The sequence below is a fragment of the Artemia sp. Qi Xiang Cuo genome, chromosome 2 (genome assembly GCF_049724085.1).
Source record: "Artemia sp. Qi Xiang Cuo chromosome 2, ASM4972408v1, whole genome shotgun sequence".
Taxonomy (NCBI): domain Eukaryota; kingdom Metazoa; phylum Arthropoda; class Branchiopoda; order Anostraca; family Artemiidae; genus Artemia; species Artemia sp. Qi Xiang Cuo.
This window is the reverse complement of record NC_142795.1, coordinates 46780288-46807680: the sequence shown is the minus strand read 5'-3', so window position 1 is coordinate 46807680 and position 27393 is coordinate 46780288. Positions and strand designations below refer to the sequence as shown.

General features: G+C 35.8%; 2 protein-coding genes across 2 annotated transcripts in view; one reads left to right on the top strand and one right to left on the bottom strand.

Moving 5' to 3' along the window:
- The window catches only part of LOC148955285 (uncharacterized), a 287431-nt gene that overhangs the window by 23184 nt on the left and 236854 nt on the right, over positions 1–27393 (top strand). The window lies entirely within an intron of this gene.
- The window catches only part of LOC148955287 (myosin light chain kinase family member 4-like), a 49244-nt gene that overhangs the window by 4754 nt on the left and 17097 nt on the right, over positions 1–27393 (bottom strand). The window contains exons 3-4 of the mRNA XM_089108127.1: positions 13430–13636; positions 9628–9769 (exon numbers count right to left, since the gene is read on the bottom strand). Coding sequence (XP_088964253.1) covers positions 9628–9769; positions 13430–13636 — 349 coding nt within the window. The remainder of the gene's footprint in view (positions 1–9627; positions 9770–13429; positions 13637–27393) is intronic.

Here is a 27393-nt window from a genome sequence, read left to right as displayed (position 1 = left end):
TGAAAAAACAGCGTTGGGGGGGGGGGGGGCTAGTTGCCCTTAACTCTCTTGATTCTTAAAAAAAGAACTTGAACTTTCAATTTCCAATCAAATGAGCCCTCTATGAAGTTTATACGAGAATCCCTTTTCTTAAGAACCATACATGACCTTAGGGCATAACTTCGAACGCCTTCCCCTGGGCCCTGGGGGGTTGTATTGACACCGGATTTTTTTTTATCCGACCTTTGAACTATTTTGAACAAAATGTATATCTCAAAATTTTCGTCTGATGGGTATGGAAAAAGAAGGCGTGGGGAGAGGGGGGGGGGGCTAGCTGCCCTCGGATCTGTTTTGACTATTAAAAAGTGAGCTCGAACTTTCAATTTTCAATCAAATGAGCCCTCTCTGAAGTTTATACGAGCATCTCTTTCATACGATCCATATATGCCCCAGGGCATAACTTACAACGCCTACCCCTGGGCCCTGGGGGGTTGTGACGACACCTGAGTTTTTGTTATCTGACTTTTGAGCAATTTGTAACTTAATGGCTATCTCAAAATTTTTATTGGATGCATTTGGGGAAAAGGGGGCGTGTGGGGGGGGGGGGGCTAGTTGCCCTCCAATCTCTTTTGACTCTAAAAAACTGATCTAGAACTTCCGATTTAAAATCAAATGAGCCATCTCTAGATTTTTTACGAGCTTCTCTTCAATAAGAACCATATATTCCCCCAGGGAATATATGCATAACTTACAACACCTTACAACACCTGCCCTCGGGCCCAGGGGGGCTGTGTCGACCCCGGAGTTTTTGTTGTATGGTCTTTGAACTATTTAAAAAAAGCTATCTCAAAGTTCTTATCGGATGGGTTTGAGGAAAAAAGGGTGTGCAGTAGGGGGGGGCTAGGTGCCCTCCAATTTCTTTTAACACTTAAAAAGTGAACTAAAACTTTCACTTTCCAATCAAATGAACCCTCATTGAAGTTTATACGAGTATATCTTCCATAAGACCCATATATGCCCCCAGGGCAAAACTTACAACGCCTGCTCCCGAGCCCTAGGGGGTTATTTCGACCCCGGAAGTTTTCTTACATGATGTATAAACTACTTTTAACAAAATAGTTATCTCAAAATTTTATCGGATGTATTTGGGAAAAAGAGGTTTGGGGGGGGGGAGGAAGCTGGCTGCTCTCCAATATCTTTTGACTCTTAAAAATTGAACTAAAACTTTCCAATCAAATGAGACCTCTCTGAAGTTTATATGAGCATTCCTTCCATAAGAACAATATATGCCCCCAGGGCATAACTTATAACCCTTGCCCCTGAAGATTTTGGGGGAGTGTCCTGCTCAAACATATAATTTCCAGACTTTTCAACTACTTTAAACAAAATGGCTATATCCAAATTTTGATTGGATGTGCCAAATTTTGATTGGATGTGTTTGGGGAAATGGTGGGCATGGAAGGGGTGTCAGTTGCCTTAGAATCACTTTCGACTATTAAAAAAGGAACTAGCCATTTAAATTTGAAATCGAATGATCCCTTTCTGAAGTTTCTACGACAACGCTGTCTATACAAAACCTTATATGCCCCCAGGGCATAACTTACAACCCTTGCCCTGAGGGGGTAAGGGTTGCATGATTGTGGGGGGGGGGGGTTATCCTCAAAGACCTAATTTCCAGTACTTAAAACTACGTTGAATCAAATGGCTATATGAAATTTTGATTGGATGTGTTTGGGGAAAAGGTGGGTGTGAGAGGGGGGTTAGCTGCCCTCTTATCACTTTCGACTATTAAAAAGGGCACTAGCTCTTTGAATTTCCAATCGAATGAGCCTTTTTTGAACTTTCTACGACAACGCATTCTATAAAAACCTTATATGCCCCCAGGGCATAATTTACAACCCTTGCCCTGAAGGCCGTGGGGGAGTTTCCTTCTCAAAAACATAATTTATATCTGGAAATCAAGTACGCTGAACAAAATGGCTATCTAAAAATTTTGATTGGATGTGTTTGGGGGAAGGTGGGGCGTGGGGGGGGGCTAGTTGCCCTCCAATCACTTTTGACCCTTAAAAAGGGCACTAGAACTCTCGATTTTCATTTGAATTAGCCCCCTGTAAGTTTCTCCGACGAACCCTTCCATGTAAAGTGCCTCCGGGGAAAAAAATAATAATAATAAAATATTGGGGCCGTATGGCCTTTACTATAGGCAACGCTATAGCTTTGCCTCTGATACTGCATACAAGTGCCTCTGATACAAGTGCCTCTACTACTACACTTACTCCTAACAGCTCATGGCAATACCAAGGCGTAAGAGGTCAATACAGTTGCAAACGCCCCCCATTTACCCCAATCCATTTACGTATTTACGCTTGACGTCCTCCTAAAAAGTCCTAACCTACTTCAAATCCCCTCTTATTACCTCTTCCCATCTTGCCTAAGAACGTCAGTCTTTTAGTTTGACCCTTTTTGACTCTTTTAGTTTGAACCTTCGATGAAAGCTCATATCAAAAATAAAAATAAAGTCATAGGCTGTGACTGGGTTTAAAATCCCGAAGCCATTTAAGCCTTCATTATTTATTACCCTCTTGAATCTAGTATCACATCGAGAAAAAAAAATTTTTACACACAGAATAGCATTGTTTTCTTTGAAGTTTGCTATTTTGATCCCATTATGCCATTTAGTTCGCCGTAAATTGCATTCTTCGCAAAATGCACTAATTTTCGTTTGAAGGACAAATTGGGAAACTTTGTCAAACAAATTAGAATAAGGAAACCTATCATTAGTACTGTTAACCTGCACTGTTGTTTCCAGAAACCTGCAATAAAACCATTATTATTTTATCATCCCTTTTTTTGTCGTTGAACCGTCTATTTTATTTCTGGTTAGAAAAGGTTTATATCAAAGGATGATGCGGCGAAAAAAATTGATACAAACTGCATATTCAAGTCTTAAAAGTAACACAGGAAATTTCCAATTATTTCCAAATATACTTTCTGGGTTCTAAAATATATATATATATATATATATATATATATATATATATATATATATATATATATATATATATATATATATATATATATATATATATATATATATATATATATATATATATATATATATATATATATATAGGTTTGTAAGATTGTAGGTTGTAAATGTAAGAAGCATAGTCAAACGACTCCAACGGTAAGTGACTCTACCTCCTATATTTATTCTTTTTTTATCTTGTATAGTTTCTTTTCTCCTTTTTTATGGCAAATAGTTCTTCTAGTTTCGTTTTACTTTGAGTTTTATAGTTTTCAGTCTCTTTTCTACATTTTCTTTTAGTCTCTTATAAAATCAAGACTGCAGGCTTTGACTGGAAGCAATTCACAGAGATGAAAAGTCACTATAACTAGTTAGTTCCTTAATGCTCCTGCCATAGATCTTTGATTGTAGCCTACTGAATGATTTGTAATCATATAATGGTTAAAAGCACTGTTTTCTTTTTAAACTATTTTCCTGGTAGTTGGTTTGCCTTATTTGAACTACCAAGCTTAGGGGCAACTATTTCTAGTAGCTTTCCTCTGCAAAAGATGTCTTTATCAATATAATCATACTTCTTATACTTTTTACCTACCTGTTATGACAAAAATATGCATAATTTAATTTTCTAAATTCAATGTAAACTTTAGTAATATATCACAAAGAATGACAATTTTTTCTAAACTACCAATAATATAATAATCTGTTTGATCGAATTTGTTAGAATGACTTGTTTCAAGAATTTAGCGAACAAAATATAAAATTTGCAAAGGTGCTCTCTATTTCAGTTTAGATCTAAGCAAGATATTCAGATAGCAGCCTACAGATAATCATTAGGTGAAGTATGATTGGAAAAAAATTTGTTAGATAGTATATTTATTACCCTAGTGTATTTGCATAAAACAATACACAATACAGTTTTTTTCTTTTACACAAGGTTAACTATAGGAAAATAAAACAAAAATTGATGACCGGATTTAAATTAACTTCTTCTACAGATTTGATTAGTTAAGGACCATTTGAAAAAAGTGATAAGAAAAAGTCTTCACAAACCAAACCGTTATCGAAAGTAAAGCTGACTAATTACATATCCCATTCGCTTAACAAAGCCCGCTAACAACTTAAAAAAAAGGAAATGTATTCGGCCAAGTACCAGGGTTGCCAACTGCCGGTGTCAAAAAAGAGTGCAAATCAAGGCCAAAAAAGAGTGCAAGTTGTTAAAAGCGTGTGCAAGTCAAAAAATTTGCGCGTGCGCGGCTGCCGCCGCGCGCGCAGCCCCTTTCAGTTTTCTAACGATTCTTACGCCATTTACACATAATTATCAGTTATCCTTCGATCGATAAACATATCACCTTTATATTTTTAATTGTATTTAAAATAAAGTTAGGAAATCAAGCTCTAAATAATAAGTTAGATAATGATTATCTTTTTTTTTAGCTTAAAAGGTAATACTCTGCTTGAAATTTGCAGGTGTTTATTTTGATTGCTTAGATCTTTAACTGAACCATAGTTGAATAAAAGGAGCGGGTTCCACTGCTCAAGGATCTGTTCAACGGAAGCTTCAAGGGTGAGCCATCGCCTACTTGAATTCTGCAAAAGCTTATGCTTTTCCACATGACAGAAATTTTGGTAGATCCTTAGTTCATCCTGTCTTTTTGGGCTATTTGCCACATATGCAACTATGTCACGAATAAAAAGGTCAATTCCATCTGGCAACTTCTTAGCTGCATATGCAGAACAGAGAGAAAGGAAATGGCTGGCACAGCCTAGCACAAGGAAATCTGGCACATATTCCTTTAACAGTACACCAAGAACTTTTTGATGTCCAGTGTTAATACTGGCATTGTCAAAGGCAATCGACATCAAATTTTGCAAAGGTATTCTTAGGTTTCCCAATTTTCCAAGTATTAGATGTTTTTGCCCTTCTGAACTGTCATGACTTACTGGCAAAAGCCCCAGAAAGTCTTCTCGGACTATATCTTTGGAGTCTTTGTACTTTGCTATAGGGACCAAGACCTTCTGCCAAGATTTATCGGTAGATTCGTCAACTATTAAAGAGATACTAGCTTTCTTCAGTTCACAAAAAAGCACATCTCTTTCTACAGGGGCAAGTTTTTTAGTAGTTTTAGTTCTGCCCTGATTGAAGCTTTTACAAGTTCTGAGTCTCCAAAAGCTTTTTTCAGGACTGGGATTAAATTGTCCATTTTTGTAATGGAAATGCCTTTCAAGACGACCCACAATGTAAGCTTCAAGCTGGCTTCAATTATAGACTCAGCATGTAATTTTTTGGGAAGGTCTTCATACTGCAGCATTTTATGTCTGATTGTTCTGAACCCTGCTCTTGAGGAAGTTTGTTCTAAGATGGCGTCTCATGTTTGCCACACATCCGATTATGTCTTTATAACACATTTTACAGTAAGCTAAGTCATCCTTTAAAAAGTATCCTTTAAAAAACAATCAGAAATTAAATAAAAAAACAAACTTTTTCAACTGAAAGTAAGGAGCAACATTAAAACTTCAACTGAACAAAATTACAACGTATATGAAGGGGATTGCTTGCTGCTCAACACCTCACTCTTTACGCTAAAATTCGAGTTTTGTCCCAATTCTTTAAAAAAGACTCTTGAAACACAAGAGTTGTTTAAGCAGAACAATAAGAAAATTTTTTAAAAGTACTAAAAAACTTTAGCGTGAAGAGAGAGGTGTTGGGGAGGGGGCAACCCTCTTCAAAATAAATTTCTGTTGGTTTTAAGTTTTAATGTTGCTCCTTACTTTCAGTTGAAAAAACTTCCTGTGTTTTAACAGTGTTAAAAACAAGGCTGAAGCTGAAATAAATGTGCAAAAAAGGAAAAAGGCTTGGACAGAAATACTAGGCACCTCTTTTCTCCTTTTCTCTTGTACAGGATTAAATAAAAAAAACAAGTTTTTTAAACTGAAAGTAAGGAGCGACATTAAAACTTAAAACGAACAGAAATGATTCCGTATATGAAAGGGGCTGTCCCCTCCTCAACGCGTCGCTCTTTACGCTAAAGTTTTTTATTGTTTTAAAAATTGAAGTTGTGAGACAACTTTAGCGTAAAGAGCAAGGCGTTGCGGAGGGGACAGTCCCTTTCATATACGGAATGATTTCTCTTCGTTTCAAGTTGTAATGTCGCTCCTTACTTTCAGTTTATAAAACTTGTTTTTTATTTAATTTAATTTCTGATCGTTTTTTAGTTAATGCAGCTTTAATTTTGGCTCACCGTCATTGAATAAGTAAACAAAATTTGCATAAAAATTTTACTTTTCTTTTTCTAAACGGATGTCTCTAAATTTGGTTATGACGTAATATACAAATTAACTTACGTAACTAACTTCTATATTCGTATATTTTTCTTCTGGCAAAAAATACAAAGATTTTTGCAGATATGAGCTTGAAACCTATGTAATAGGGTTTTCTGATACGCTGAATATGACGGTGTGATTTTCATTAAAATTCTTTCACTTGTAGGGGATATTTTCCCCCTCTTTAAAAAATTGGGTAAATTTTCTCAGGCTCGTAGCCTTTGATGAGTAATATTAAACTTAACCAAATTTATATATTGAGGATCAACATGATAAACAAATTCTTTCGATATATTTATTGACATTAAAATTCCGTTTTTCAAAGTTTCGATTACTATTGAGCCGTATCGCTTGTTTTTTTATTGTTTTTTTTTTATTACGTGTATTTTATTACGTATATGAGGGAGTTCTCCCCTTAGTCAATACCACGCTCTTTACGTTAAAAGCTAAAAAAAAATTGATTCACAAACCCCAGAATCACAAAGGCCGTTTAATTAGAATAGATAGCTCTTTTGAAAGCACTAAAAAAACTGTAGCGTAAAGAGCGAGGTATTGACTTGGGGGAGAGCCCCCTCACATACGTTATAATTTCTGTTCGTTTTAAGTTCTAATGTTGCTTCTTACTTTCAGTTGAAAAAAACTTTTTTCTGATCGTTTTTTAAATAATGCTTGTAAATCCGGCGCCCCCTTCATAGAAATGTCCCTTACCCCAAAGAAAAATCCTCCACGGAAAGATTCTCCAGAGTAACCCACTCCTCTAGCCCCCCCTCCATAAAAAAAATCTTTCCTGAAAATGTCTGTATACTTCCCAATAACCAATAAATAATGCTGGCAAGTTCGGTGCCCCCTTCATGGCAATTTTCCTTCCCCCATGAAAACTTCCTTCATGGAAAGATCCTCCAATATAACCCCCCCCCCCCCCATCCCCACTACCAGAAAAAAACCCTACTGAAAACTTCTGTATACTTCCCAATAACCAATACTATATGTTAACATTGGGTAAAGCTCATAACTTTTAGCCCTCCCCCTGGGGACTTCGGGGGATTAATTCATCCTAAAAGACATATTTATCATATTTTTGACCATGCTGAACAAAATGGCGATCTCAAAATTTTGATCGGGTGACTTTGGGGAAAAAAATGAGCGTGGGAGGGGGCCTAGTTGCTCTCTATTTTTTGGTCCCTTAAAAAGGGCACTAGAACTTTAATTCCCGTTCTAATGAACCCTCCTGCGATATTCTAGGACCACTGGGTCGATATGATCACCCCTGGAAAAAAAATAAAAAAAATAAACCCGCATCGGTGATCTTACTTCTGGCAAAAAAAAAAAAAATACCAAATTCCACATTTTTGCAGATAGGAGATTTAAATCTCTGCAACAAGGTTCTCGGATACCCTGAATCTGATGGTGTGGTTTTCATTAAGGTTCTATAACTTTTAGGGGGTCTTTCCCTCTTTTTTGAAAATCAGCCAAATTTTCTCAGGCGCGGAACTTTTGATGGGTAGCACTAAACTTGATGAGTCATATATTTGAAATCAGCATTGAAATTTGATTCTTTTGATGTATCTATTGGTATCAAAAACCCGTTTTCTAGAGTTTCGGTTACCATTGAGCCGGGTCGCTCCTTACTTACAGTTCGTTACCACGAACTGTTTGATTACTTGCTTACTGTATAAGCTCTCGGGAACGTTAAAAGGGTAATTAGCCTATTCTACAATCAGCTTTGCTTAAAATTGAGGATATAAGCACTTGTACTTCTGCCAAGCTTTGTTCATAAGCAAATCTTGGCAAAGACAAAGATGTTTTAAACTCAATCCTACTCAATATTAAGCAAGCGAAATGATGTGGATAATCCATACCTGGTCACAGTTTACCCCCTCCCTCAACTGAAATTTTGAGTCTTCAAAAATCTTATCAAACCTAAGATAGGCCCGCATAATTCAAGCATAATTATGCTATTTTTTTTAGTATACCTGTCTTTTTGGCACTATATTGCTCATTTTTTGGTAAATATTGATGAGTTCATATTATTGCCCTATGATTAAAGTGAACAAACCACTCGATGCCTTTTATTATATTCTTGCTAAATGCGCCAATTTCTTTTGGCGTAGATTCACTTAACTCCCAACCCCAAGGGTACATATTTACTCATTAGGGGGGGGAGGTGGTAAAGTTCATTTCTGACGCAAAGAAAAGTTAAATTTAGATTCAGGATGCAATTCTAAATATACAGGTAAGTTGGAACTTTAACCCCATCCCCACCACAATGTGCAAATATATACCATGAATTGGTATATTTGGGTGGGGTGAAGTGAATTTGCGCCAAAAACAATTATTATATTCGGAAAGAGCATAAGAAAAGGCATCGAGTGGTATGTTCACTTTATTCATAGGTCAAAAATATCAACTGCCCAATATTTCCCCATTTTTCATTGTCATTTTCAATTGGCTCGAATATTTTTGGCTCTGGATTGATTTCTGAGAGTGTCATTCACCTAACTCAGCTGCTTTCCAAGATAGCAAGAAGTGTCTAAAGTCTAAACTACAATTTTAGGCTATTCCATATTTTCCTAATTTACCCTTTTATATCATTTTGATAGTATGGGTTTCAGAAAAAATGGCTATCACAAGAAGATATGGGTCATTCACGCTTCAAAATGGTGTACAGGCCTAAAGTCTTTGCAGAATTTTATCAGTTTGAGATTAGACTTTAGTAGGTTTAATTTGGTTATTGCTTCTGCATTGCCTTACTTCATGTTTCATACTCACTTTTCCATTTCCATGAAGAACAGTTGTGCCCAACAGGTTTCAACTTCCTTCTATAAAACTTGATTTGAATTTACCACGTTCTCACTGGTTATATATGCTTTGTGCTTTGATCTACTTCTTGGTAAATGGCTGACAAAACGAGAAAGACGTCTGGGGGACGGCCCAGGTGTAGATAACAGATATCATACCATATCTTTTGCACTTGAATAGTTGAACTTTTAATTTTTATGTCGCTTAATACTTTTTCTATCGTCATTTCATAAAAGTGTGCAAAAAAAAGTGCAAAGAGCAAATAATGGGCAAAAAGAGTGCAAATCTGGTCCGTGGTGTGAAAGAGTGCATTTCACACGAAAACTGTGCAAGTTGGCAAACCTGCCAAGTACTGAAAAAGCAACGAGCTAAACGAAAGGATTTTGATGTACATCCTCTAAATCTGTAAAGGATCTATTGTTTGATTCATTGTTTTTGCAACACCAAGCTTGGGCCTATTCATTTAGCCTAATAGTACCTATATATCAAGGCTAACTTACCTTCATGTCAAGGTGTAATATTGACTGTTGATGCATATAGCTGATGCCTTCGACTATTTGTCGAACAAAAATTGCACAAGCTCTTTCAGTAAGAATAAAGTCGTCATCTATGACTCTGTCAAAAAGCTCACCTCCTTCTATTCTGAAATATACGAACAAATAATATTAAAAAAGATAGTCATTTAGAAATTTTACGATTACTGTTTAAAGCTGACTGTAGAGTTAAGCCATTTGAAGCCACGGCATTGATGATCCATGGAGGATTCTTTGTGGGGAGGGAGGGAATTTTCCATGAGGGACAGGCGGATTTCACAGCATTATTTCAGAAATTATAAGAAATTAAGTAAAAAACACGTTTTTTCAACTGACAGTAAGAAGCAACATTACAACTTAAAACGAACAGAAACTATTCCGTGTAAGGGGGGGGTTGCCCTTCTCCTCAATGCTTTGCTGTTTACGCTAAAGTTTTACATTTTGTTCCAATTGTTTAAGATGACTAATGAAAAGTAAGAGCGGTTTAATTAGAGGTACCAGGGAGGGGGAACCTCCCCTTATATAAAAAATAATTTCTGTTTGTTTTAAGCTTTAAGGCTGTTCCTTACTTTCAGTTAAAAAAAAAAATATGCTTTTGTTTAATAGTAAAACTAAATAGATTGTTGCAAATGTATTTGTTGCTATAGATTGCCAGCTTTTTACTCTCGAAATATTGATTATTATTGGATTTTTACTCTTTTTTTTCTTAGAGTCACCGAAGAATTTTAATTCTGTTAAATACATATACCATTTTTAAAGAAGTATAATTTAAAGAGGCAATTTCCTAGCATATAGGAAATTGTCCTTTTAAAGACCTAAAATTAAACTGATTGTCTAAAAATTTGTTTATTCGCAAATTTTTTTTCCTTGGAATATCGATTGTCGCAATTGTTGTTCTGTATAACTAACTCTATTACATTTTCTTAATCAATTTTATCAATTTGTTTATTTTCTTAAACGTTATAAAAAAACCACAGTCAAAGCATATACCGTTTTCAGCAAAAAGACTGGGAAAGCCCAACTCTCTTTTCCTTTTAAGTGTAATTTCAGTTCTTCTTGGATTTCATTTATTGATTCTTAGTAATTTCTATTGGTTTAAATTTGACATTTTATCTGGTTCTTTGTGCTGCATCGGTTTTAAAATTTTACTTTACTGTTGCCTTAATTTTTATATTATTCCGTCATATGTCTAATATTAAGAACGGAAACCAAGCATAAGCCAAAGTGTATACGAAGCATGATGAGAGGAATTATGTTAAACAAGTTCCTCTTGGTCGAATGTTTCTCCTGTATTGAAAACCAATTTTTATTATTTTTTTTCATTTTATCCGGATTAATCATTTCCTTTATCCACCAGTCAAGGAGTATAAGTGATACTATGTATGATTTATAAAAGGACCGAAAAATTTCATCGTTGATTAGCCAACCCTGCAGCTTGGTAAACGATGAAAATTGGAGTTTTACAGTTTTATAAATAGACTTTCAACATCTGGAAGACAACCCAAATTCTTTATTCCCCGCACCTAAGATCACGGTTGCTGCAATTACTGCAACCTAGTGAAGAACGAACCACGGCCGATAGTAACCAAAACTTCAAAATCACATTAAAAAAAAAAACTGTCTAGTCATAAAGAATTGTCATTTATAGCTGATGTAGTAATGATTAATATTATTTCGAATAACATGATGCTTATTGCAAAAACAAATTTATGGGAGCTTTGAAAATAAGCCTAAAATCTCTTAAAAAATAATAAGCCTAAAATCTCTTAAGAAATAAGCTCGAAAATAAGCCGAAAATGAGGCTCGGTAAAAATAAAAAGACTTAATTGGAATCGCCACGGTCAAAAACCCTAAACAGGAGGATTTGAGTCCCCTCCCCCACCTTGAACAGCAAGGAAAATCACTTTTTTGCATGAGAATCAGTGATATGTCTGTTTTTCTTCTTCACCCTTCCCAAGGATGATTTTACCAAACTAGTGGCTGTATGATGTAAGGAAAAGCCTCGTTTGAAAGGCAATCGCCATATCAAGTGCCGTTCTTAAGTCCCAACAGAGATCTTGCTACAGTAACTGTTGTTTCCCGCCATTTTGGGCCACAAAACATAAGTTTTTTTTTCAAAGAAGCTCAAAAAGCCAGAGAGTAGAAATTCTTAGATAGCAATATATTTTCATGATCTGAGAGTGAAAACAGGAGGCTTAAAGCCCCCATATTGACAAACCACAGAAAAGTGGCGTTTTCTAGCTTTTTTTGCCACAAAGCATCAATTTTTTCCCAAAGTCGGTCAATCTGCCGGAAAACACAGAATAGAAAAGGGGCAATCGATTTGTCAAAGTCCAAGACCATAGACAAAAAGGTTTTCAGCTCCTCCCCAATCTTGAACAAATGGCTCTAAAGTATGACGTAAACTCCGTAGCTAACTCCGTTTTTATTAATAAATCGTCAAGTGATGCTGCCAGCCGAAAACAGGAGATTTCAAAGCCCCCATTGGCTTTTTCTACCTTTTTTGCCACGAAACATCAATTTTTTTCCCAAAATGAGTCAATCTGTTGGGAAACACAGAATATAAAAGGGGAGATCGGTTTGCCATGGTCTAAAACCCTAGAAAGAAAGGTTTTCAGAGCCTCCCCAATCTTGAAAAACAGCTCTAAAGTATGACGTGAATGCCAAAGCTAACTTCGTTCTTGTTCCTAAATCGTCACCTGATAACGACATGAATGCTGTAGTGATTACCAAACTTTTTGATAAATCGTCAGCCGATGAAGACCACGCGTGTCACAGCAGCAAAGAGGTAATTTCTGTCAATTTGTGCTACAAAGCATAGAAGGTCCAACCCTCAACTGGTGGTTTTGAGTCCCCTAAGAGGAAAAAGTCGTTTTTTTTTGCATGGTTAGCGTGCAACTCACCATTTATTTCTAATTTTGTCTTTGGCATTGCTAGTGGGCTACTGCAAGGTCGCAAAGAGATATTTAATGTTTTTTTTTAAGTTTCAAAATCCCCCTATTGTATGTTCCCCCTCCCAGCCCCCTTAGTAAGTGAAAATAAAAAAAAGTGTTTTGAAAAAAAACATTCCTAATGAAAATATGATGTTTCTGCCTTTTTGTTTCTGCTTTTTTTTGGAGAATATGATGTTAATTACTCTTATTTCCATGAAAATCATTGAATTTGATTTTTGCACAAGTATTAAAAAAAAGTGATAAAAAACCCTTCAGACTTTTTAGTTATGGGACAAAGTTGCGCACATCTTGTGGATAAGTTTAAGGGAGGTAGGAAGTAAAATCTGTATTTAGTGTTAGTGTTATTGCCTAATTCAACGGAAGATGTTTTTGTAAGATTTGTAGTTTTTTTTTAATGATAAAAAATTAAAAAAAGCAATATCAACAAAACTAGCTTAAGTAAACTGACTCTGATATTTTCTATTGTTGGTAGAATTCGAAAAACTGGCGCTTTACTGAATAGTGAGCTGCTTTAGTTTTTTAGTGAGTCGTTATCATAGAGATTATGAGTGTCATTGTCTTAAAAAGGTTATCGATGACATGACTGATATATTTTAAAATATATAAAATATATTAAAAATATATTTTTGTTCGTTTTAAGTTTGAACTTTGCTCTTTAATTTTGTTAGAAAGACTTGGTTTGCTTAAACTAATTCTAAGGGAAACCGCCCATGATACCACCTGTACGCAACTACGGAATGATGTCTTTTTCGTAGAAAATCCTTTAAAAAAGAGACTACTCCAAACGAGGAATTAAGACTATTTCAGAAACTTACAGTTCAAGAATTAAGCACATTTCTTTCAGGCCGTCATCAAAGGCGTCATATAGCTGGATGAGCTTTGGATGAATGAGACTTTTCATTATTTCAATCTCACGTTCAACAGCTAATCTATCAGTTTTTTTTGTAGCAGAGACAAACTTCGCAGCCAGTCGGAGCCCACTGGTTTTTTCGCGGCACTCGTAAACGACGCCAAACTTTCCTCTAAAAAGAGAATATATTCAGTGAGTCAGTGTCGTTAATCTTTCCAGATTCTTCACCTTCTGAATATCGGTATATTTTAAAGAGGGTTATTACAGATGTTGAAACAGTGTTAAACTGTTTCACAAGCGCATTTACCAGCGATAAACCATTTTTTTTATTAAGACATTTATAGTTAGCTCATAAGACGTTGCCAGTTCATTTTTTTGTCCTTTCTTAAACATGGTTAGAATTTAATTTGCCTATATTCCTTTTATGTTGAGGTTTCTGGTAAAGCAATTTAGGCAGTTTCCTAGGCTTCAGAAGTCACAGCGCTGTAAGTTGCGCTTGTTGGTGCATTCATCCCTAAACAAGTTTGCAATCCATATGAAATGGACGATTTTAAAGGACATATTGTATACATTGTGTGCAAAAATACTATGAATACAACGCATTGCCTAATCTTGCACCGCCTGTTAGGAGGGTGTGACTGTTGCTCTAATTATGGGCCCAAATCTGTCCATCATTTTGGCGAATACTCCTCAGGTCAGTACAGATATTTGGATTTATCGTAGAATTCAAATGTTAAATGGATTACAGCTTAACTTCTATTGCTGAAATGTTTTGATGGTAAAAATAAAAGTTACCGCTCAATCTCTTGCCGGCTGAGAGGTATGTGAAATGGGGAGAGTGTCACCGAGGACCAGACTCTGGTAGAAGATACTCTTTATTATTTTTTTTAATGGTGATCTGATAAATCATTCTTTAATCACAGACTCTCTTGATCCCTGCCCCTGAGAAATCAAACATATCATGGTAACGGACTATAAGTAATAAACGACCCTGCTCACTAGTAACCAGAACTCTAAAAAAGGAATGTTGATACCAATAGATATATAAAAACAATCGGCTTATTATGCTGATTTGAAATAGATCAGTTTCATTAAGTTTAGTCTTGCCAATCAAAGGCTACGAGCCTGAGAATATTTGCCTGGTTTTCGAAAAAAGGGTAAAACACCCCCTAAAAGCACAGAATCTTAACGAACATCACACCGTCAGATTCAGCGTATCAGAGAACCCTACTGTAAAGGTTTTAAGCTCCTATCTGCAAAGTGTGGAATTTTGTATTTTATGCCAGAAGAAAGATCACGGATGTGTGTTTATTTATTTTTATTTTTTCCAAGGGTGATCGTATCAACCCAGATGTCCTAGGATACCGGTAGAGGCCTCATTCACACGGAAATTAAAAGACCTAGTATCCTTTTTAACTGACAGAAAACACTGGAGGGTAAATAGGCCCTCTCTCGCGGTTACGAATAGGCCCACAGTTTACGAATAGTATTTGTTATTGGGTAGTATGTATACATTTTTCGGATGTGGGGGGAGGGAATGAATTTTCTGCTGGGATGAAGTTTCCAGGGGGTGAATTTTTCGGGGGAAGTTTTACACCGGGGGAATTTGCCAGAATTCCTATACGAAATTCTTCTTATGGCTTGCTTTCTCTTTGGCGACTCAATTTTACGCGTGAACATCTTAAGGGTAATTGCTCGGGATAAATTTTCACCAAGATATTGTCTAGAGAATATATCTATGGGGAGGAGGGATTTTTCCGAGGAGTTGGAGCCATATATCCTGGAAATTTTTAGAAAACCATCAAAAATTAAATAAAAAACACGTTTTTTAGCTGAAAGTAAGGAGCAACATTAAAACTTAAAGCGAACAGAAATTAATACGTATATGAGGAGGATTGCTCCTCCTCAGCACCTCGCTCTTCACACTAAATTTTGAATTTTGTCCCAATTCTGTAAGAATGGCTCCTGAAACACAAGGTTCGTTTAACTAGAACAATAAGAAGCTTTTTTTTATGTACTGAAAAACTTTAGCGTAAAGAGCGAGGTGTTGAAGAGGAGCAACCCTTCTCATACACGTAATAATTTATGTTCGTTTTATGTTTTAATGTTGCTCCTTACGTTCGGTTGAATAAGCCCGTTTTTTTATTTAAATAGCTTTTTAGAGTCAGAAATATTTCAGACGTGATTATCATTTTCAAAGCATTGTCTTGCAAAAGTTAAATATTGTTTGAGAGAATGAGGTATTGAGAGGATCTTTTGGGAAAAGCCTACGTTATATTTTGGGTAACCCTGCATAAAAACAAGGTCTTTCAAATAATAGTGAAGAGTGATGTCAAACTTAATGCAAACACAAATTTCTTATTAATGAAATTTGTTAAGCTACCACACAAATTTCTTAAGCAACCACGCCCATAACCGTCCACGCTTTACGCTAATATCCGACTAGTGCTTCACTGAGAGTGTTACTAAACGCTCTTTACGCTAAAGTTTTTTTTAGTACTTTCAAAAGAGCTATTTATTCTAATTAAACGGCCTTTGTGATTCAGGAGTAATCCTTAAAGAATTGGGACGAAATTCAAACTCTAGCGTAAAGAGCAAGGTATTGACGCAGGGGGTGACCCCCCTCATATATGTACTAATGTCTGTTCGTTTTAAGTTTTTATATCGCTCCTTACTTGCAGTTGAAATAACTTGTTTATTTGTTTATTATTTTTTTTATTTCAAGAAAATACCACCATAAATCACTACGAATAGATAGAGGAATCCAAACGAGAATAGAATTTTGACATCTATAGATACATCAAAAGAGTTGTTTTCTTATGCTGATAACAAGTATAAAAGATTCATTAAATTCAATATTACCCATCAAAAGCTACGAGCCTGAGAAAATTTTCTGATTTTCGAAAAACGGGGAAACACCCCCAAAAAGTCAAAGAATCTTAATGAAAAGAGTACCATCTGGTACAGCGTATCAGAGAATCCTGCTGTAGAGGTTCCAAACTCCCCTCAGCAAAAGCGGGGAATTTTGCATTTTATGCCAGAAGAAAGATCATGGGATGATCGTATTGAACCAGGGGAATTTTAAACTTTCCATGGGAATTTTACACTGGGGAACTGAATTCCTATTCTTTTTATTTGTGTTACTTATCTTTGCTGAGTCAATTTTGCGTGTGGACATGTTTCGGAGGAATAGCCCGTGGGAAATTTTCAGCGGGTTTTGAAATGTCTGTGGGATTTTTCAGTGGGGGGGAGAGGGATTTACCAAGGGATGTACTCTCTATGGGGTATTTTCTGCACGAGGAATTCTCCATAGAGGAATTTTACGCAGAAGCAACTTCCCACTAGGGGGGGGGGAGGATTTCCGGGAGAAATTTTTCACGAAAAGGGGGGGGGGTCTTGGGAGGTACTGGAATAACGATTAGATATTAAAGTCTTTTTTAAATGATAGTATGCCAAGGAGAATTTCTCAGGTGGAATCGTCCACAAGAAATTTTACGGGAGAGGGATTTTCAGCGAGGATAGAATTATCCAGAGAAAATTTTACGGGGGGGGGGATTTTGCGTTGGATGAATTTTCCACAGAGAAGTTTTCCATTAGGAGAGGAAAGTTTTCATAAAGAGGGAGCCAGATTTACCGGCATTATTTGAAAGACGATCAGAAATAAAAAAAAAAAAAAAATAACAACAACAGTTTTTTCAAATGAAAGTAAGGAAGAACAATACAACTCAAAACATACCGAAACTATTCTGTATATGAAGGGGTCTCCCATCTCCTCAATACATTACTCTTTACGCTAAAGTTTGACTGTCTGTCCCAACTTCTTAAGAACGACTCCTGAAATACAGGGGCTATTCAATTTGAATAAGAATCTTTTTTAAAAGCTCTAAAAAACTTAAGCGTGAAGAGTAAGGTATTGAAGAGGGGGAGGCAGCCTCTTCATATAATGAAAAATTTTGATGGTTTTGAGTTTTAATCCTGCTCCTTACTTTCAGTTGAAAAGCATGTTTTCTTTTGTTTAATTTACTACAAACAACAAAGTAATCTCATAACCAGCAAAAACTATCACAAAGTGTAAGGCTAACAATGCTTAGGCCTTCTAAGGGCCAGAACATATTTTGGACTTTACTGAAAACAATTTTTATTTAGAGCTATGTATTTTTATTTCTCAAAACATAAAAGAAAAGAAAAAAATTGCCATCACGACTAAGATCAAATAGTTCACTGTCACTAACTATAACTAAAGAGCAACGCGGCTCAATAGCAACTGACAATCTTTTAAACGGGATTTTGATATCAATAGATTTGATCGATAGAATTGGCTTATCATGCTCATTCAAAACAATATTCATCAAGTTTAGTGTTACCAATCAAAGGTTACGAGCCTGACGAAATATGCCAGATTTTCGAAAAAAGGGGGAAACATCCCCTAAAAGTCAAAGCATCTTAATGAAAATCACATCATCAGATTCTGCGTACCACAGAACCCTACTGTTGAGGTTCCAATCTCTTATTTGCAAAAATGTGTAGTTTTGTGTTTTTTGGCAGAAGATCACGGATACGTGTTTATTTGTTGTTGTTTTGTCTTGTGTTTTTCACAGGGATGATCGTATCAAACAGATGGTCCTAGAATATCGTGAGAGGGCTCTTTCGAACAGAAGTTAAAAGTTATAGTTCCCTTTTTAAATTACCCAAAATTGGAGGGTAACTATCCCTCCTCCCAAGCCATTTTTCCCAAAAGTTGTCTAATCCAAATTTTGAGATAGCTATTTTGCTCAGCATAGTTGAAATGTACAATAACTATGTCTTTGGAGATGACATAACCCCCCAGAGCCATCGGTGAAAGGGCTGTAAGTTAAGAAATTTGCCCATTATTTACATATAGTATTTGTTATAGGAAAGTATACCGACATTTTTCAAGGGGGAAATTTTCTAGGGATGAATTTTCTACGGGAACAGTTTTCAATTCGGATGGAAGTTTTCGGGGATGAACCTTTCAAAATTTTACACTGGGGGAAGTTGTCCGAGTTCGTATAATGAATTTGTTTTATTTGTCCTACTTTCTTGTTGGCAACCCCATTTTACATGTGGAGATGTTTTGGGGGGATTGTCCAGGGGAAATTTTCAGCGGAATTTTAATTCACTAGGGGATTTTTTCGTGAGGAGGGGATTTCCCACGGGTGAAATTCTCCATGGGGGAATTAGCACTAGGAGAAATTCACAATGTGGAAATTTTTCTGCGGGAGAAACTTTCCATTGGGAGGGAAGATTTCCTTGAAATGTTTTCCACACGGGGTGGGGGGGGTCTCCCTTGAACTTAATAAGGATCAGAAATTAAATAAAAACAAGTCTTTTTTCAAATGAAAGTATGACAAGGAGTATTTTTCAGGGGTAATCGCAAGCAAGAAATTTTATTGGGGGTATTCGTGGCCATGACGGAATTGTCTGGGGGTAACTTCCCTACTGAAGAACTTTAAGGGGAGGCACTTCTTATGAGGGAATTTATCGTGGCGGGATTTTCACGGAGGGAATGGATGTCCTGATAATATTTGAAAAACGATCAGAAATTAAATAAAAAAAAGCAAGTTTTTCCTAGCGAAAGTAAGGAGCAACATTAAAACTTAAAACGAACAGACATTATTCCGTATATAAGGGAGTTGCACAATCCTCAATACACCGCTCCTTGTGCTAAATATCGATCTTTCGTCTCAATTCTTTAAGAACGATTCCTGAAACACAAGGGCCGTGTAATTAGAATCAGAAGCTATTTTAAGAGTTCTAAAAACTTTAGCGTGAAGAGAGATTTAGCGTGAAGAGAGAACTTTAGCGTGAAGTATTGAGGAGGGGGCAGCCCCCCCCCCCCCTCATATACGGACTAATTTCTGTTCGTTATTAATTTTAATGCTGTTCCTTAGTTTCAGTAGAATTTTTTTATTTATCATAGGCAGCGCAATAGCGCTGCCTAAGTAAAGAACGATGTTGGCACAACGATGTTGGCACAATGTTTATCCTTTAGACCAGGACACTTCGTATCGAAGGAATTGTCATAAAAACTTTGAAAAGGGTTTGAGGAAGACACTCTCCCCAAAGCCCTCCGGGCAAGAGTTGTGAGTTATACCCTGGGAGCATATAAGGTTTTTTATTGAAAGTGTTGTCGTAGAAACTTCAAAAAGGGCTCATTTGATTGGAAATTGAAAGGGCTAGTGCCTTTTTTAATAGTCGAAAGTGATAGGAGGGCAACTAACCCCCCTCTCACGCCGAACCTTTCCGCAAACACATCCAGTCAAAATTTTATGACAGCCATTTTGTTCAACGTAGTTGAAAGTTCTGGAAATTAGGTCTTTGTGGATGACAACCCCCCCCTCCACAGCCCTCATGGCAAGGGTTGTAAGTTATGCCCTTGGGGCATGTAAGGTTTTATAGAAAGCTTTGTCGTAGAAACTTCAGAAAGGGCTCATTTGGTTGGAAATTGAAATGGATAGTGCCCTTTTTAATAGGTGAAAATGATTGGAGGGCAACTAAGCCCCCTCTCACGCCCACCATTTCCCCAAACACATGCAATCAAAATTTCGAGATAGCAATTTTGTTCAGCGTAGTTGAAAGTTCTGGAAATTAGGTCTTTGAGGATAATAACCCCTTAGAGCCCTCAGGGCAAGGGTTGTAAGTTATGCCCTGGGGGCATATAAGGTTTTTATAAATAGCGATGTAGCAGAAACTTCAAAAAGGGCTCATTCAATTGGAAATTGAAAGGCCCTTTTAAATACTCAAAAGTGATTGGAGGGCAACTAACCCCCCTCTCACGCCCACCATTTCACCAAGCACATCAAATCAAAATTTCGACATAGCCATTTTGTTCAATGTAATTGAAAACTCTGTAAATAAGGTCTTTGAGGATGACAACCCCTTACAGCCCTCAGGGTAAGGGTTGTAAGCTATGCCCTGGGGCATATAAGGTTTTTATAGAAAGGGTTGTCGTAGAAAGTTCAATAAGGGCTAACTCGTTTGGAAATTGAAAGGGCTAGTGCCCTTTTTAATAGAAGAAAGTGATTGGAGGGCAACTAACCCCCTTCTCACGCCCACCATTTCCCCAAACACATCCAATCAAAATTTTGAGATGCCCATTATGTTCAACATAGTTTAAAGTTCTGGAAATTAGGTTGTTGAGGATTAAAACCCCCCATAACCCTCAGGGCAAGAGCTGTAAGTTATGCCCTTGAGGCATATAAGGTTCTTATAGAAAACGCTGTTGTAGAAACTTTAAAAAGGGCTCATTCGATTGAAAATTGAGAGGGCTTGCGCTCTTTTTAATAGTGAAAAGTGATTGAAGCGCAACTAACTCCCCTCTCACGCCCACCGTATCCCCAAACACATCCAATCAAAATTTTGAGATAGCAATTTTGTTCAACGTAGTTTAAAGTTCTGGAAATTAGGTCTTTGAGGATGAGAGCCCCCCCCCACAAAAATCAGGGTAAGGGTGTTAAGTTATGCCCTGGGGGCATATAAAGTTTTTGTAGAAAATGTTATCGTAGAAACTTCAAAAAGGGCTCATTCAATTGGAATTGGGAAGGGCTAGTGCCCTTTTTAATATTCAAAAGTGATTGGAAAGCAACTACTCCCCCCCCCTCTCACGCCCACCATATCCCCGAAAACATTCAATAAAAATTTAGAGATAGCCATTTTGTTCAACGTAGTTGAAAGGTCCGGAAATTATGTCTTTGAGGATGACAAACCTCCCACAGCCCCCAGGGCAAATGTTGTAACTTGTGCTCTGGGGCATATAAGGTTTTTATAGAAAGTGTTGTCTTAGAAACTTCAAAAACATTTCATTTATTTACTGAAAAGAACAAATAAATATGGATTAACAGTTTAATATATACTTATATTCATTCCTGAATTTCTCAATAATCTGTCTGAAAATTTGCCTGATTTTCTGAAAAAGGGGAAGACCCCCAAAACGTGAAGAGATTGTAATGAAAATCACATCATTTGATTCAGTGTATTAGAGAGCTATGTTGTAGAAGTTTCAAGGTCATATCTAGAAAAATGTGGAATTTCTTATTTTTGACCAGAAAAAAGATCAAGCCAAAAGGAATTTTCTGTGGAGGGGGGTCTAAGGAGAGGATTTTCCGGAGGAAGAAATGTTTGCAAGATATGTTTCCAATGGGGGAATGGGAGAGGGGAGAGGTTTCTTGGGATGATTTGAAAAGCGGTCAGAAATTAAATAGAAGAAACAAGTTTTTCCAAGTTTAAGTAAGTAGTAACATTAACAGTTAAAACGAGCAGAAATTATTTTGTATATGAGAAGGGCTGCCCCACCCCTACCTCAAATTTCGCTCTTTGCAGTAAAGCTTGAATTTTTGTGAAATTCAAGGTCATAAGGGACCTTGAATTAGAATGAGAAGTATTATTAAAAAAAACTGAAAGACTTAACGTAAAGAGCGAGGGTAGGGGAAGCAGCAGCATCCGTCATATACGGAACAATTTCTGCTCATTCCAAGATTTAAAATTTTTCATTACTTTCATTTGGAAAACCTGTGGGTCTTTTATTTGATTTCAGTGACAGGAATACCTCTCACTAGCGCATTCGAAGAGTAGAAACCCTATTGATTCTACTATAAAACCCTGTCTCAAGTCCCTATAGGTTCCCAAGAAGGCTTTTGGTCTTGTCTTCAATAATGGTGATAGGGGGATACCAACCTTCCCAATAGGGCAATCTTTTTTAATGTAGCATGAAAGGTAATATTCGCATTCCTACCGAAACAGGATTGGAAAAGTGGGGTGAGATATCATGAGCATCACCAGAAAACTATTGGGGGGATTGGCAAATGCTGCCAGAAGCTTTGTTTTCACAGAATTTAAATGATAATTATGTTTAATAATTCCTATTTAAATACAATGTTCAATGTCTTCTTACTCCCCTTGGGAAGTTGCCCCCTACTGGTGTCCTTGGGAACATGCATACAAAATAGGTTGGTTCAAGCAATTCACTTTAAAATCGTGAATCTGATTACTCTATAAAAATTTTTGCTTTTCCAATCTCCAACCTTCCTAAAAAATATTCGAGTTGTGCGTCTTTTTCAGGGATGAATATCATTGTCGAAGCATTGTTACACGAATATTACAATTAAATGTAAATAAAAAACAGGAGTTGGAGGAGAGACAAAGGAGTTGGAGGAGTTGGAGGAGAGCCTTTCTTACATTTAAGAGAACCTTGTGTCAAAGAGTTCGTGGTAACCATTTGTAAGTATAAAGCAACTCTCGTCAATGTAATAAGTTTCGATTATAAGATACGCAACAACAAAATGTATTATTCAAGCTGATTCTAAATATACGAAATGTATTAATTTTAAAATCACTTATTAAAATCTATTAGCGCATATATGAACTCTCTTTGAAATTGTAGCTGTGTATGTCACTTTCATTACTGATCCATTCTGATTCTCGCTGTTGCTTGTAATAGTCACTGCCGCGTATATTCTAATCATGTATTTTCTTCGTTCTCGTTGTAGAATATCTTTTACCCCCACATTTATTTTTTTTCATTTTCCCTTATCATTATTTCAGAAATTTCTTCAATGCCCTTTACCATAACTGATCAGATTTGTCTTGTCACATTTGATGGTCTAGGTTGTTCATGTGTCATCTAGGCATTATGAAACTGCTTAAAACGCCTTTTGTAAATAGACTTATTGCACATGGTACTTCATACTTATCTATATTCCTTTCGTAATGTTGCATGCGTTATAGATATAAAAACGATACGAATACTCCTGGGGGGAAGGGAAGGATGCAATTTATTCTCTTTAAATGTGCTCATAAAAAGGACGTCACTCATAGAAATTTTTTTCCAAAATTAAAATTCTAAATGAATTTTCTCAAACTGGTGATCTATGCAGATCGTTTTTGCAGGCCAAAAAATTCTAGGATGCCAATTTTCCAAAATATCTTTGACACGTTCTGATTCTCGCTGTCACTTGTAATTCCGCTGATGCTTATCTTCTAATCGCATATTTCCATCACTTTCAGTTTTGAATCGTTGTAATTGTCGCTTTCGCAAGAACTCTAACCATATATTTCTTTGTTCTTCATTTTAGTGCATCATTACTTCTGACATTATTTCAATAACCTTTACTTTAGCTAATCGGATTGGTTTTTGTCACATTTGATGGTGTAGGTTATTCTAGGCATTTGTACTCTAGGCATTACTAAACTGCTTAAAATACCTTTTGTAAATATACTCATTAAACTTCGTTATTTTATATTTAGCTATGTTCCTTATGTTGCCTGCGTCATAGACACTAAAAACGATACGGTCATTCCTGGGGATGGGGGATATGATGTAATTCACTCTCTTGAAATATACTCATAAATATCATATCCCTCGTGGGATTTTTTTTCTTCCAAAATTAACGCTCTTACCGTATTTTCTCGAACTCGTAACATATATAGATCGTTTGTTTTTAGGCAAGAAAAACCAATGATGCCAATTTTCAAAAAAAAAAAATATATGGAGCCGTTTTCGAGAAAATATACATACATCTATGCATATGCAATTATTGGTCGTTTAAAGAGAATATATATTGAGTTGGCATTACGAGCAGGGGTGAATTTTTTTCAAAATATGAGAGGGGGGGGGGCAAAATTGGAGGCGAATTTCCCAAGTCAAGAAAACTGATCTGTTTCTGTAGATGCTTGAATTCTGTATGTTTATCTTAGTTTTAAGATATTTTGAAGACGCATTTTTCAGCTGGGGGGGATACTGGGGTCTTGGATGCAGCTGTCCCCTGTGCTATAGCAGATTAAGCTCCTGCAAAGGGGCAAAATCATCCCTGATATTGAAGAGATGATAGCCTGATTTGGATAATCAAACTTAATTTCGAAAAGCAAATACGTTAAATAAGCTCTTTTTCTCAAACCATTGCTGGGCAAACGCTAAATTTTATTCGGGTTTGAGTGCAACTCACCTCACAATTATGGTAACCCCGGGTATGCTAGAAGAAACGAAACGAAAATCAAATGAAACACAAGTATTTTCTCAAATGAAAGTTAAGAGCGACATTAAATCTTCAATGGAATAAGAAGTAATTTTAAAGAACTATACGACTTCAGTGTAAAGAGGAACAGATTATGGAGAAAATAGCCTCCCTGACATTTGGAGTAATTTCTGTTCGTTTTGTTTTAATGTCACCCATTGCTTTCATTTGAGTATTGCTTTCATTTGTTTTTATGTAGTTAATATATCTATATTATTTTAGCAGGTCAAGCAGAGGGTTTATGAGGCGGAGGCATCCTTCCTATATAAGCTAATTTGCGTTCGTTTTAGGTTAAAACTCAACTTTCATAAGAAAAACGAGTCCTATTTTTATTTAATCTGATCTAAATTCAGTGCCTTAAAGCATCTAAAGGAACCAAAAAGAGAATTCTCTTTTCAGGCCAATCCAAAATGTTTATTAAAGAACATATTGCAAATTTATGGATTTATATTTTCTATTTCTTTTAATCCTGCAGATTAAGGGCAAAAACGACCACAAAATTTAACAGTTAGCCTTAGTTTATTGTAACTCATCTATAGGCCCGAATCTACTATCCATTTTCAAAAAAAAAAGAAAAAAAAATATCACTTGGCTTGGTTAAACCCTTGAAGCATTTCAAAAAATGCTTCGTATATTGGTACATATATTTTAAATTACTGCCAGCTTGCCAAAGTGTAACAAAACTATTCTCAAGTTCAAGGCTTACTGAACATTCAAGCTCTACTAACTATGCATTTATTTTCCCAATCTTAACAGTTTAAACTATCAATAAATTAGCTGGCTAAATTACTCGCAACATTGCAGCCATTTGAAATAAGTTGACATGGGCCTAAAGATTTAAGTTATAGTTGGTAATTAATTTTTCATTGGTGAAACAATGAGTCGACAGTGTTTTCCATGGTTTATTTTATTGCCAAAAACGGTACTTATCTGTTATAGCAGCCCCATTTAAGTTCTTCATTTATTGACGCACTGTAGAACCGTTTTTTTCCGCTAGTATCTTTCAGCTTAGCGTGAGACAAGACAAAGACAAGTGACAGAATAGATGGGAAATATATAACTTGTGGTATATATTTGCAAATTAGGGGGGGGGGGCTCGTTCATTTCATAATGTGCAGAATAATTATAACTAACGCATTTTGTAAGCAGACCCGATAAATTTTTTCCCCACCCCACCCCCTATTTAGCGCAAAAATATAGCCCAAATTTGTTTCTAAAGTATTATATTTTCATGATATTTTGGTATATTTCCTTAGAGTTAACCTAACGCCACTTCTTGAGTGGGGTCGCTATAACAGAGAAGTACCCAAAAACATACATCATACTTACTTTAAGCATCCAAAATTAATATTATTTGTCCAAGCATAAATATATTTTTTTGTCAAATTTTAATTCTTATCACACATTAAAATTTTAGCTTAGAAAGAAGGTTGAACAATTTTTTATACTGAGCTGACAGTATATTCCGCAACAAGTGAATAAAACATATTTTCCAAATATTACAATTTATGAAATTGAAATTAATGACAAGGCAGCCTATGATTGGAAAGGCAAACTACTAGAGAAATTACTGGTGGCAAAAAAAGAAGAACGGCTCCCGGGAAGTCAGAATATTCTTTACAGTAGTCACAAAAACATTTTTTATGTTGATCTGATGTTCCTTGTAAACAGAAAAGGTTATTAGGGTGTAGTAGCTTTTGAGTTATACCAAAAATGTTTCGTATCTTACAATATCTTTTATATATAATAATAATAATAATGTTAATAATAATTTATTTATTACTCACAAAAACACTTTACACTAGTTTCGTTGTTTTAAACATAGATGTATTTTATATTTTACAACTATCTCTCCCTTAGAATCTTAGGGAGGTATCATTAAAGTATGTATTTTCCAATATTTGTTTTAATCGCGGAGGAGCAATAAAATTGACATGATTACTTTCGTACAAAGTAAAAAATGAATTGGATTTGAAACAAAATTTTTCAATTAGTGTTTAGAGTAAAAAAAATCCGTGAAATTTTCAATACATTACAAGTTTTAACATTACCATATGTTATTTCCGAACAAGGTTAGGGTTTAAACAGTAGACTAAAACTTGTCAAAAATTAAATTAGATTTGATTATAAAGCTATAAAAAGTAACTTGTTCATAGAATATTTAAATGGATCTTGGGATTTACAACATAATAAAGGAAAAGCCAATTGTCGGTACTTACTAAGAATCCAGAAAACGCGCGAAGAACCGCATCTAGGATCTAATGAAATCCTAATGAAAAACAGGTTTCCGCTGCCTTGTGAGGTATTGCTCAATCCGTGAAAAATGTTTAAACTTTAGTTTTTTAGGGTTGAAGGGCAAAAAAGGTAGCTAGGTTAGGTTACGTATTTAATATATGCTATGCTTTACCAACACATCCCACCCCTAATGCGCGAATATATAGTCCAATTATGTTCATAAACTATTATATTTTCATCCTATTTTGTTTTATTTCATTAGCATTAACGAAACTTCACTTCTCGCGTGTTTTCTAGATTCTTAATAAGTACCCAATTGTCTTCCTGAATTCCAAACAAGTATACAGAATTAAATGTTTATGCTTAGAAACACCCATAATTTATAGGTACGTGAAGTGCAAGCACAAACATCTCTATACAGAAATTGCTGTTTCATAGAATTATTTTATGTATTCTTTTACTTTTTCTATAATGGTTTTCTTGTGAGTTTATGTAGTTAGAATATTGGTTAAGTAGCAACCCTAATTGAAAATCCCTCAAACATCCTGGAATCTTTTTTGTTATAAATCCTCATATTTTGAACAATCTAGCTAGTTTTGCGATTCAAGTCTGCTATGGATTTCTGTCAATCTGTTTTTCCTTCTAAATGGAATCCTTTCAAATG